This window comes from Temnothorax nylanderi, unplaced genomic scaffold (assembly GCF_030848795.1).
Source record: "Temnothorax nylanderi isolate EJ_2023f unplaced genomic scaffold, tnyl_v1.0 TNYL_tig0026_pilon, whole genome shotgun sequence".
NCBI classification, from domain to species: Eukaryota; Metazoa; Arthropoda; class Insecta; order Hymenoptera; family Formicidae; genus Temnothorax; species Temnothorax nylanderi.
The window spans coordinates 1,643,863-1,657,129 of record NW_027249088.1 but is presented as its reverse complement, the minus strand read 5'-3'; the positions used below and the strand labels follow the sequence as shown (position 1 = coordinate 1,657,129).

Here is a 13,267-nt window from a genome sequence, read left to right as displayed (position 1 = left end):
TACAAATGGTATTAAATAATACATAAATAATTTATACGATCAAGAAGCACTCTCTGAGCATCATCAGAGCACGAGTCTGTGTGCTCGATCACGTGGTCGATGATGTCTTCACGCATGCGCGCCATTGCACGGACTGTTTCTCCCACAATCTTCCAACACTGATAATCTTCCGGTCTTCCGTTATCTTAGCGATGCGATGACAACGCCACACTATAGTCAATGAAACATTATCACCTCAAGCTTACCAATACTCGCTAATTTCGTGACTGGTCACTTTTATGAACAATATATATAATTTATGTTTTATATAATAATATAAAAATATATATATGTATAATTTTATCTGTGTAACGTGTAACACTCAATTATTTTTTAAATAATAGAATTATAAAAAAAATTTTCGAAAAATAGTTTTTTGTGTCAGAAAATTTATATAATAAAAGTTTAAATTAATTTTTTAAATATCTTTCATAACTGTAAAATCTGTTATCTCTTTTTAATAGGATAATGTATTTATTTTATTGCAGTTTAAATTTGTAAGGTATTTTATGACAAGTTTAATAATAGCGTAATTTTCGTTGATAGATACGTATTATTCAATTTAGAAAAATAAAACTGTTATTAGAAACATTTAAAAAAGATAATTTCACACTTTCGTTTAAATCATTATATAGACCTCCTTAAACAAAATAATTTTTATCTAAAATTTTTTTACTTTATTCTTAAAAAAAAATAACTGAGTGTATATACTTAAGTCAAACACAATATATATTATAATTTATATAATAATATACATATATACATAAATTATACATATATACACAATTTATATACAATAATACATGTATATAATACTATTTTACTATTTTATATTATATGTATAATTATACGTGGGTAGTCTGAAAAGTTTTGAGCCTAACATCGACTTAAAAGGAGACATGTTGAAAAATAAAACTACATTTGACCAAAAAAAAACTTATTTGAGGCTCAAAACTTTTCAGACTACCCTCGTATATTATTATATATATTCTGAAGATGGACAGATCTATCCAATATTGTGTTTACAATATACCTGACCTAAAAATACTAAACGAGAGAGAAAATATCGAATTATCTCTTATTCTTATCTGCGAATTTGCCCCGAAATTCCTATCACAGAATATCATAAAATAAATAACAAAAAGAAAACAACATTCTTACCTTTTTTCTTTCCGTTTCTACGATATGTAACTCAAAGAATATTACAAAAAATTATATTAAACATCGATTTTATTGGTTTGTCATATCGATTAAGGCATGAGTTTTGAAATTATAGAAAATGGGAATTTTATAAGCACGGACCACGCGTGATTCCGTTTCTTAAGTGGTCGATTTGTAGTCGGCAGGTACCGGATTCGATCGCGACCCTCATTCCATATATATCTCGAGTCATAACAGGCTGTGTTTAAAAGAGTTAAAAGATTTCAGATGAAAGAGATCTTAAACCGTTTCTGCAACAATAAAGTTTATACATGTTAGATAAAAGTAACAGCAACTTTATCTTAAGTCTTAAATTACAGACTTTAATTGTTTACAACATTTCACACGTTGAAATTTTCGTCAATTGACGACAATCTTTTGTTACCTATTATCTCCATATTCGATCCGCTGAACGCCTGACTGGCCAAGTGTAATTATCACAAGTCAAAATACAATCCTGGTAATCGTCAGTATTAGAGTTCCTCTAGTAAGAGTTAGGACACCGTCCGCCATTAATGGGGAATTATGCGAACGATCGAGAAAGACAGCAAGAGACAGCCTCCCCACTCGTACTTTTCATGGGTCTTTGTCTCACTCCCACTTATAGCTTTGTCTCACTCCTACTAACGTCTTCCCCATTAATGGCGGAACCAATCAGGAGTCAGACCGGGGTGTCCTAACTCTTACTAGAGGAACTCTAGTCAGTATCATCGCAGATTTCTGTCCTTCTTTTTCTCTCTCCTTCCATCCCCATATCTTTCCTTTCTCTCTGTTTTTCTTTTCCTTCTGAGAATGCGTTCACTACTTTTCCGAAGATGATCGATTGTAATCGGTACGGCAAAGAGAATTCGAACGATAATCACAAGAGCCCCACCCAGAACCAAGTTTCCATATTGGTCATTTGTTGTCTCCAAGAAAAGCAAAAAATAGAAATTATAAATGGGGTTATCTTTTATTTTTTTCGTTTTCTGTATCAGTCAGTATTATTAGACTCATACTTTATATTTGCTCCGCTTTTGTTTGGTAGATTTAGATGAACTGTCAATTTTTCAGTGTTGAACATTACTACTGAATATCATTACAAATAAATAAAAATAAACAAATAAATAAATATAGTATAGTTAGACATTGTATATTTTTGTTTCTCTCTCACGTATAGTAAACTCCATCATAGCTTCTGCAAGGAGGCATTTTATCACGTTTTTATACTTAAAGTCTCGAACACTCACGTAAGTCCCGTTATTAATACCGTGTCAGAAATAATTCTACAATGGCAATACTAATTAGTCATCATGCGATGCTCCGAACACGTATTGAGGCTCCTGTTTCCTCAGTAACCATATCAAATTATGACGTCAAAGAAATGAATTCTTTTCTCAGAATATATGTCGAAATAATATTATCATATATGTAACGCTCCGTTTATTGATAAAATATTTTATTGATGAAATATATCACAAATTTTCTTGTTCACATTATTTTCCAGTAGTAAATTTAATGTGTGTCCCATATTCTGAAAACTATCACAGGGAAAATAACTATTTATTAAACCAACGAAATGAAAATAGAGTTTTCAGTGTATTTTGCCAATTTATTATATCATCCATCGAACATGCATGGTGGAATAACAAAAAATATTATTTTATGTTGATAAAAAGATTTATATTATTTTTTCGTACTGTCTTTTTGTATCTCAATATGGTTACATTGATAAAAGAGGAGTCTTAAATTACTTGTTTAATTATTCAAAATATATTTTACATGTTATCCCACACAGCATGCATATCAAGAAGATGTCCATAAGATATTCCGAAGATATATTTAAGCGATATCGGATATCTTCGGGATATCTTCTGAATGTCTTTTTGGTATGCTTGCTGTGTGGGATTAGACCGTATGAGTGAGAAACAAAAAGATTTTTCCATCTTTCTTTTCCCGGGTAACGGGGATATAGTTAAATATGAGGCTATAGCTATTCTGTTAAAAGAAAGCTTAAGTTTATCAAAAATGCAGTATAAATTGTATCTAAAGAGTCCGTAGTAGGTATGCTTAATACATTTATAGAAATAACTGCAGTGGTGGGGAAAATATAGATGATAACGACGATTAGATGCAATTACGTTCGTTACTGCCGCACGCTTATTAGATGACTGCCGGTTAGTCATGGGATTTCCAAGTTAATATTATCCGATATTAAGTACTCGAATATGTCGCGATGTCTGCAGTGAAGATAATTATCATTCTTTTGCCTACTGGAAAAAATTAGTTTGGCCAGATGTTCAATTATGCAAATATTGTTTAATCAAATATTGGTTTATCTGCACAAACGTCGTTACTAGTATCCGCTTGTATTGATTAACGCGCAGTATATAAATGCGACAATTTGATAGCTGCAACAATCAACAATAACAAAATGCACCGGTCACGTTTGGCTCACGAGAGTAGCATTAGAGAGTTCTAAGAAGCTTTTATTTTATCGTCTTAATTTACCCTGCGGTAGGCCGCGACTACTAAGTTTTAAGTGCAGACGCTTGCGTGTGATGTCATGCCTGAATTATTTAATTTTTCAGTACAATGAACACAAAAGACAGACAGCCATGTATATGTTCCAGGAAAGATTCTTTCACCGTGTAGTTTTATTATGATGTCACTGAATACCGAAGAAGAAAAAGAGAAAAGATTTTGCATTTGGTGATCTATATATCTATTTTTTGTATAAATTTTTGACAAAATTAACTTTATTAACTAATTGAGATATTTAATATTCAAAATGAAGAAGAGAAGAAGAAAGGAAAAGATACATTTATAATTAAACATAAAAAAATTATGTAATTATGGTAATATTACTCAATGAGACACATAATTCTGTTTGCTCTAACAAGCGTTAATGTGGATAACCTTTAGAGTAAAAGTTATTTAAATCTATTAAGAGAAAATCAGATACAAAATTTTCAAGACAAAAGAACAAAAAGTCTCTCTTTATTCTGAAAATTGAAAAGCTCTTCCCTGTTTTGAAAATTTTTTTACCTGATTTGTTTTTCTTTAACTGACTCAAATAGTCTCTGCTTAACCCTACAATATATCTAATTATGTTAAAAATATTATTACGCGAGTAGCTATATCACAACTCGCAGTTGCATCTTACATTTTTCATGTTTATTATTATTAACTCGAGCAGAGTAAGCGTAACTGGAGGCCTGCAGACGTGGTCAGTGCGAAGTTCTTAATTGCGGCCGTCATTGTCTTTATTTCCTCACCTTGCGGTCACTCGGTTCGTCTTGCACATTCACTTATATTCTCTCTTATACTTTTTTGCATCTTCATCTTTTGTTCTTTCTTCAAGCTTCATTTTATTAGAAAGGATTTGCAGTTCAATATAGTACTTTGTAACATACTTTTTTCCTTATAAATCCCTAGAAAGACTTGTTAGGGCAAATAAAACACATATACCGTGTATATTATTATTACACCCGTTAGTTTTCTATGAAAATACGTCATCAACATATGTATACAAGTTCATTTAAGTTTAACGCCGCGATAAATTTATACATATCTACAGCGTATCGTGCCGACTGACAAAAGATGAAGGCGTCGCGGTGATAAACACGTATGTGCTTCAGTATGCTTGTGTCGATCGTAGGCGACGGATGTACATTGTCGTGCACGCGTTCCTCTGAACTCGAATGCTCCGGATATATTAATAACAAGAGACGAAACACGCTATTTTAGACGAAAATAAATTTTATCTCACGACAGAAATTATTTTTTATTAACCCCGAAAAATGAATTCTAATTCGCGTTTTACGTTAATCATTGAAATTTACAAAAAGTGAAGTTTATAGAATGCGTGTGTGAAACGAGAAGAACGTATTGAATTAATGGGCCAAAGTGTAATTTAAATTGATAAAATGTGTTAATTATAATATAATAAAAATTCTGGTAGTTGTGTTCGAAAGTTAAATTATAAAGCAAGGATCACCCAGATCAAGATGAAGTACGTTTCTTTCAAAATATTGATAAAAGATCGATAAATAACATTTTATATTTATATTTATTGATAAGATTTTTAAACTTAAAATTATATTAAACTGATTTAGGAAACCGCGTAATCAGTTAACTATTAATGTAAATTAATGAAATTTTTAATATCATTGAAATAGAAAGATTTGAATTAGAAAGAAATAGAACGAATTTTAAGTAAAAAATCATTAACAGGGATAAATTCAAAATATTGCTTACAAATAGATTATAAAATAAATTTTTGCTGCTTTTATGTTACACTTATTCAACAAAAATCATATATCGTGCAGATAAAAATCTTTATTTGATATAAAGTAATCTGATTAAATTAGATTCTGCCAGATAAAAATAAAAATTAGATTAGGTTATTAATTTAATTTCAAATATACCAAAATCTCAATCAAATGTATGTTTTATTGTCAAAATTTATTGAATTCTCTCTATAGAGACTGATACATTCAAGAGTTTTTTCTGGACTAAATCGAGGTTTCCTCTTGACCTTTCTATTTTGATTTTAAAATAAAACGTAATCTGCTCCATGTATCCACTTTTTTACCGCAGGACAGGAGTGCGGAAAAATGATGGGACTCGGAGACAAAAGAGCGAAAGAGAAAGAGTGAGGATAGAGAAGGTCTTCTTATAGTTCTCTGCCTTTAGGGGGGAAAAAAACTCGCCGGACAGGTTTTAAAGCGGGACAGGACCGGTGTGGGATATTTAACGTCTCCGTACATCGTAAATCTTCGAAAATGTACAATTAAGGTGAACCGCGTCTATTCCGCGAATGCGGAAAGGCTTCTCACGGTTTTCTTTCGGTACTTTTTTTCCCACGGGTGTAACCGATCGATTTAGACAGAATCTTTACCCTTTTACGCGTTACGTCACATCGCAACGCAGAAGCGCGGTCACTCGGAGCACAAAACAAAAGACAGAAGTCACATCTCGGCGCTATTATTTCCTATCTGAGTCCAATTGGCTGAAATAGCATCCTCTGCGATGATTAAAGTGTTTATCCGTACAAACGTGCCGTATCACATCGATAACAAGACAAGATCTTGTCAATTGACTGTAATAAAACTCCGATTATTAGAATATCGTTTAATTAAATCAGGCATACGCTCTCTTTGGGACTGTAGACGCAATACTTTTTAGAACATATACATATAAATTCGCAATATATAAATTTAAATAAATATAAAACAGATAAGCATTATCTGAATTTAAAGGCATGAACGTATGACATGTAACTCCATTGGTTTAGTTAAATTAACATTGTTTTAGTTAAATTAACGACATTTTGAGTAAGAGTAGTGATTATAGGAATGGTTAAAAATGATTCACATTGAGTATAATTTGACACGAATTATACGAATTTAACAGTGTAATGTAATCTTTAGATTGCTAGTCTTTAGTAAAAGAAGATGAATTCTCTATAGGGTGGAAGCATCGATGAACTAGAGAGCAAAAGAATTCGACATGTACCTCTTACGAAGAGGATGGTTTCCTGACGTGTCGTAAAACTGACGCGAGATGAATTGTACTCTCCACACATCTCGTTCGGCCAAATCACAAAGATGCATATGAACATATAAATCGTACTGTCGTCGAATTTGGATAAAGAGTAATAATTCTCCCGCCGAGAGAATCGTTCGACTTCCGCGATGACGTCCATGCTGTCCGGGGAGGAGAGCAACGCGGCGAGGATGAAACAAAAGCTGATGAGGGACGCGCCTGCGAAGGAGGAGACGAGGTCTTTCCTCAACTTCTCGCGGGAGAACCTGAGCATCTCGCACTCCGACCTCGAGCAGGGCTTCAACCGATCGCGGCTCCTGAGACCGAGCAGGACCACGATCCTGAGCGTGGCCGCCCTTCTGGCCGTCGTTCTCTGCCTCGGCCTTCAGAGCTGGAAGCTGTTGTCGAACACGCGCGAAATCGAACAGCTGAGAAGAGACGTCGATATCCTGAAGCATCGGTTTCTGGAGCAGGACCTCATGAACGAGTTGAAGGCCTTCGAGGAACAGGTAGGTACCTTCGGCAAGTGAAGCGAGTTGTCAGGACCGCTGAATCCTTCCTCTCTCGTCATTCGGGAGAAGAAAGAGCAAATTACGTTTCTCTTTGTCCTATTCGCGAATTTAGCTAATGATCGTCGCGACGTGCGCCAGCACGAGAAAATTTAAGTAATGAACGAGCCATTGAACTCTCCATTTTATGTGAATCCTTACGTATATAAGACAGACGTGACTTATCTCTCCGACCTTTACTTCGATCCATCCTTCCTATAATAACCTTTTTTTTTTTTTATTTAAAGAAAAATAAACAGAGTTGGATTAGCGATTTTCCATAAGATCGGTGGCTTTCGCATTTCGAATAAAATATAAATGCAAAGCGCCTCGAATTATTTTGAACAGATCTGAAGTTAGATTTTTTTTTTTACTAATTGTAAAGCGAAACAGATAATTAAGAAACAAGTTTCTCTCGAAACATCACTTGCTGACCGATACTGAAGAAATGCATTGAAATCTTAAATATATAACCAAAGGGGAAAGCGTATAACGGGTTTATTGGACAATTCTTTCTTAACTGTAAAATTGTAAAACAGGAAAGAAAAGAAATCGAGGTTGTGTGCTTACTGGTCCCAGAAATATCGCGTTAATATTTAATTAGTATTAGAGTAAGGCTCTCTATATGAATTGAAATACGGTACTTTTCAGAAATATTGAAAAAGTCATCTTTTCTAGAATTCTAAGTAATTTTTGAAATATTCTGAGATTTCTTATATTCTATAATTTCCGAAGAAAACTTATAAAATGTGCAGAGAAGTTTAAGATATTTAAAAAATCTTTATAAATTTAAAATATGAAAAACTCTTAAAAGAGAAATTAAAATAAATAACTGAAATAAGAATAAAAAGTATGAGAATTTCCTAATTATTTATTATTTAGTAATAACTCAATATTCGATTCCACTTATTACACCGATAATAAAAGTTTGATTGATTCACGAGACGCTTTGACTGTATACAAATACATAATTAAATTATTATATATAAATTTTTATATGTATATATTATATATTAGATATAGGAAAATTTGCGCAGCTGAAGTTGCTTCAGTCAATAACAAAATTTCTATCTTTATCGGGATTCCCCATTACACAGACACACAGAGCATTGTTGTTCGTGCCGCTTTTAGACGCAGCAATTAATTTAATTGTCTTCCAAAAGGAAACCATACCACAATTGCTTATTATTGATGCATTTCCTCGTATCGGACGTTCGTCACTAATGGACAATACCGATTTAACTACGTGATCATAATTGCATCGCTCGCGACGGAAAATTTTTGTTACACACAGACCCTGAGAACCTCGTGAAACATTTTTACATGCGAATGCACAACGCGTTGCAGCTATACGCCGAAGAGTCTACCGAGGATAATGATCCAGGCGAGGCGGACATTGATAACGCCGATTACGACTCTAATTACGACGATGATGGTTCCGCATCGCACGACTATTCCGGCGACTACCACACTCCGTTGACTTACGGCGCCAGGTCGTCGGATTTCCTCGACATTACGACCACGTCGATACCGATACCCACGTCCCCGGACCCCGGCGCCAATGAGGACATGGTCAAGCTGCTGGCAGCCTTGCGCAAGGTCGAAGCGAAGCACTTCGAGACGAACGTACGAGAGAATCACAAGTGAGATATTGGCAATGTATAGTAGCATTTTGTAATAAAACAGGTTGATAGAACGAAGAAGAAGAAAGGGCAGATTTGTACTAAGATTTTTCTACAAGTCCGATATTAACCAATCGCGTTTAATTACGTTTATTGCACGCAGAAGTATCGAGCGGGAACGTCCTAAGGGAGAACACAAGAGGCAATCGAGTCACGAAGAGAAGACGAGCGACGCAAACAGCACCAGACACAAATCCGATGTCGTCGTCAGGGAGGCCACGAGTTTGGGATACGTCAAAGAGAGTGTCAAATCGAAGCGATCCGTGAATGATGGTTTGACTGACAATCCCATGAGAGACGCAACGAACGAAAGGCGACGTAATAACGGAAGAATCGTTGTATCCAGAACGCGTTCTTATGCGAGCGGTGAGAGCGACGTGAACGACAATCCTGGGACGGAATCACCGTAAGTACAGGTGACCCAGCAAACACCAAGTAAAATGCAACTTGTGTGCAAATTAGAATTTCCTACTCAATACTGTAAATGCAATATAACACATGTGTTATTTGTTGAGTAGAAAATTCTAACTTGCATGTTACTCAATGCTTGCTGGGAACCCTCGAATAATACGGTAAAAAAATCTTACTTTTTAAAAGTTTTTTTGAATAATTCCTTAAAACCAAATTTATATTATTAGGGATTATATTGCCCAATTTTATATGGATCTGGAGTCTTGAATTGTACGGTTTTCAATAAAATGGAATCAATTAATCGTGTTAGTCGAGGTATTTAAAGGAGCAGATAAAACGTGAGCAATCTTTGGTTCAAATGCCGGCTGAGCGTGACAAAATTTTAACGGTGATGTTGAAAATTCGAGAAATCTCTTAACAAATTCCTTTCAACCTTATTAAGCTGACTGGCTTTAATAAGCTGAATTCTTAGAAGTGTACGATCGTCAAGATTAAATTAGACCAATTGAACCTTCAAGAAATAGATAGAGAGACCGATGTAAAATTTGACATTTTTGATCAAAGGACTCCACACAATTCTTATGGAAAATGAGTGACGTTAACATTTGATCAACATAAACTATAAAATAGCGAAGCTACAGCTAATTTTGCCAAAAGCCATTTTTTTGGTAAGAATTACGCGGAGTTCTTTATTTATCCTGTGTTAAGTCGACCGTTTTTTGCGACAGACATCCCCCGAAAAAGTATCACGCTCTGGAGACGATTCCCTCGACGCGCCGTGACCGAAACGAGGAGACCACTCAGCCTGACAGTTATGGGAGCGACAGCACGGAAATTGCAGACAACAGAAGAATCAGCTGGCGAAGTCGCGACGTCTCGGGCAACAGAACCGAGATTCGCCGGCCCGTTCAGGTGGGTAGTAATTGCCAGGGGGTCGCGTCGCACACGGTAGATAAGAGCCGAGCATGAAATTCTTCACTGTGGTCGAGTGAACAACACAGAGCGTTGTGATTGAATTAGAACCACGAAGTGGCTGCACGGGAATATCGCCGGAGATTGACTCGAAGACATTTGCGTGCACCACGGCAGGTTTACGCGATCCACTACGGGGCGGACAGCGGCCTCTTCTCGACGCAGGACGAGCACACCGGCAACGGCAGGGCGCGGCACTACAACGGCGTCTTCAGGGCATGGCAGCCGAGCGAGTGGGTCGCCGATCTCGGCATGAGCAGGCACTTCACGCTCGCCGGCGACGGCAAGCTCACCGTGCACGAGCCGGGATTGTATCTGGTGTACGCGCAGATCCACTATCTGGACGAGCACGACGAGAACGGCTTCCACATGCTGGTGAACGGCAAGCCTATTCTGCAGTGCATGGTAAGGATGAAAATGTAATGCTGAGAAAGGTACTTGTTGCACTGTTAAATATTAAAGAACGAAATTTAATTCAGTACCTTGAGTTAAATAACATTTTGTTATTTTTATCTACCATGTGTGTCGAAATTTATTATTTTTACTCCATTGGTTTAGTTAAATTAACATATTGTGTAGGAGCAGTGGCGTCCTACAAGATTAAAAATAACTGTGTAGTTGTAATGCGATAAAAATTGGCATAAACATATATCGAATGCTGTACACTTAACAAGATATCATTTAATCACGAAATGGATTAATATATGCGTGGCCAGCTGAAATGTAAAAAATCGTACAGAAGTACAAAATCACAAATACAATTTTCAGATGTACAGTCCGGGTATGGGACACAAGAGCCGCTCGTGTTTCTCAGCCCAAGTGACCGTTCTTCAGGCAGGCGATCACTTAATCCTGAAAGATATCGGATCAGCGAGATACACTCTTTTCCAGCATGATAAAAGTTTCTTCGGCTTAGTAAAAATTGGTGAACCCAGACAGCAACAGAGACATCCACCGACACGCCAGTAATTTTAAACGCTGTAGAATTATCAGCGCTAAAAAAGTGATATGCGATTTGTAGTCATTGATTTCCTCTATCTTTAAAAGTTATCTGCGAATTCACATAATTTGTAATATAATACATCTAATGTAATATAATACACTTGCGGGTTATACTGTTTCTTATTGTTAGTATAATTTTGTTTTGTAGGCTGCATGATCTTTACTGTAGGATTTTTTCATATTTTACTATTACGTCAATTATACTTGCTACGAATTGCCATGAATATGTTTAATTCATATTAAAAGTATTATAAAGTATTATATACGTATATACGACAGGCACTATTAGGTATAAAATATTTAGATATAAGAGAAAATAAAAAATATATTCTCTGCTTTATATATGTAATATAAAAACGAAATTTTCGTAAATTATACCAATCAATTCCAGAACCTTTCTATAACTTTCTTATTAAAATATTTCTATAAGACTTATAACAATAAACTGCTTTTAAATATATCACATATTTTATTATAAAATAATAATATATTTTTAACAAATTTATTAAAATTAAAATATTATTTTATTGAAATATTGTTACAAGACTTATAATAATAAACCAGTTTTTAAAAGTAACACGTTTTATTGTAAGTCATTTCTTTAACACAATATAACTTTGAGCGAGGACTTCCAATCGGGATCAAGTCTCCCGGTGTATTAATCAAATCAACAATGAAATTCGGTCTCATAAGCTTGATTGGGTAGATTATCGATCGACAATCTTTTGAGAGAGATATTTTTTCCTCAAATAATCCTCCTTTATTTATTGAGTCTTCCATCTGCAAGACACGCATTGAATTATTAATATGTAATCTATTAAAAGAAGCAACTTTAACGCAAGTGGTACACATATTACTTGGGGTATGGCTATCTCGATCCACGAGACACCGTACTCCCCGCGTACGAGAGCTGCTGGAAGGCATATCCTATCGGCTATCGCTTTGAAGAGCAAAGCTCGCTCGAGATAAGAGCCTACACGAAGTTGCCCGAGCGGAATCACGCTCGTTTCCAAGCATTCTTTGATCTGCTTCAAATGAACCTCGAGCTGCCGGTCGATGCATCCAGTTCCCGTTGAATCGACACCGGACATTTGACGCGCCACGAACCGAGCTAACATCTTTGCGCGCGATGAAACATACTGGATATTCATCGATCCAACATCTGTATTTCTCTCTTTTGATCTGCATATAAGAGATTGCTTGTTACGTAGAAATAGTAAATGAGATATACAAATTGTCATTTCAAATAAGATTTTTGAAAATTCTACTAACACATCTTTTGGTTCCGTTGCTAAAAGAATACTTTTAAAGAGTTCTACGTATTCGACAAAATATGGATCACATTGCAACCGACCGAATTTTGAGTCAACCCACGCATTTATGTCTTCTGCAAACAAAGACATTTCTTTTTTAAGATAATCCCTTTTTTTACTAGCTTTCTATACATTACTCGTACAAAACATAAAGTCTTATTACTTTCGAAAGTCTCGTTTTGTAAAGTGCTCGACCTTGGTAATCGTTCGCAGTTTACTACATAAATGGGCTCTAAGGGACAAAATTTAAATCGGAAGACGTCATCCAATATGGGAAATCTAGAACAGATAGTTATGGAAACAATACAAACGGTAATGTGTCAATTTCGATCAAATTGGATTGATCATACAACTTTTATTATTAAAAAGTGAAAAATTTACGTACGGGCATACGTTGGTTCTTGAGACATAAAATCCATCCTGAGTAAGATCGTGTAGAGACAAACGTCCCGTGAGAGCAAATTTGACCGGTAAATGCGATTTAAGAAGAATCTCGATGCAAGTGTCCCACAAAGGAATCACTCTTGAGAATAAACGATTATTCAACATGCTGCAGAATATGAATTACATG

General features: G+C 35.3%; 1 protein-coding gene and 1 long non-coding RNA gene across 5 annotated transcripts; one reads left to right on the top strand and one right to left on the bottom strand.

The window, feature by feature from the left end:
* Positions 1 to 4,853: 4,853 nt before the first annotated feature.
* Positions 4,854 to 11,723, top strand: Egr (TNF superfamily member 12 eiger). Of its 4 annotated transcripts, none has more exons than XM_071701595.1 (7): positions 4,854 to 5,129; positions 6,693 to 7,277; positions 8,664 to 8,959; positions 9,102 to 9,404; positions 10,138 to 10,321; positions 10,430 to 10,786; positions 11,150 to 11,723. In XM_071701595.1, exons 2-7 carry the CDS (start codon positions 6,918 to 6,920, stop codon positions 11,348 to 11,350), a joined length of 1,701 nt encoding a protein of 566 aa, XP_071557696.1. In that variant the 5' UTR covers positions 4,854 to 5,129; positions 6,693 to 6,917; the 3' UTR covers positions 11,351 to 11,723. The 4 variants fall into 4 exon arrangements, with proteins under 4 accessions (XP_071557696.1, XP_071557697.1, XP_071557694.1 ...); XM_071701596.1 differs by having other exon boundaries at positions 4,854 to 5,233; positions 10,499 to 10,786; XM_071701593.1 differs by having other exon boundaries at positions 4,854 to 5,233.
* A 161-nt stretch (positions 11,724 to 11,884) lies between these two features.
* On the bottom strand, positions 11,885 to 12,980 carry LOC139770000 (uncharacterized). Its single transcript, XR_011717656.1, has 4 exons — positions 12,860 to 12,980; positions 12,656 to 12,770; positions 12,241 to 12,565; positions 11,885 to 12,163 (listed from the first exon to the last, which is right to left on the bottom strand). It is a non-coding gene; the product is annotated as an uncharacterized lncRNA (long non-coding RNA).
* Between the last annotated feature and the right edge of the window lie 287 nt (positions 12,981 to 13,267).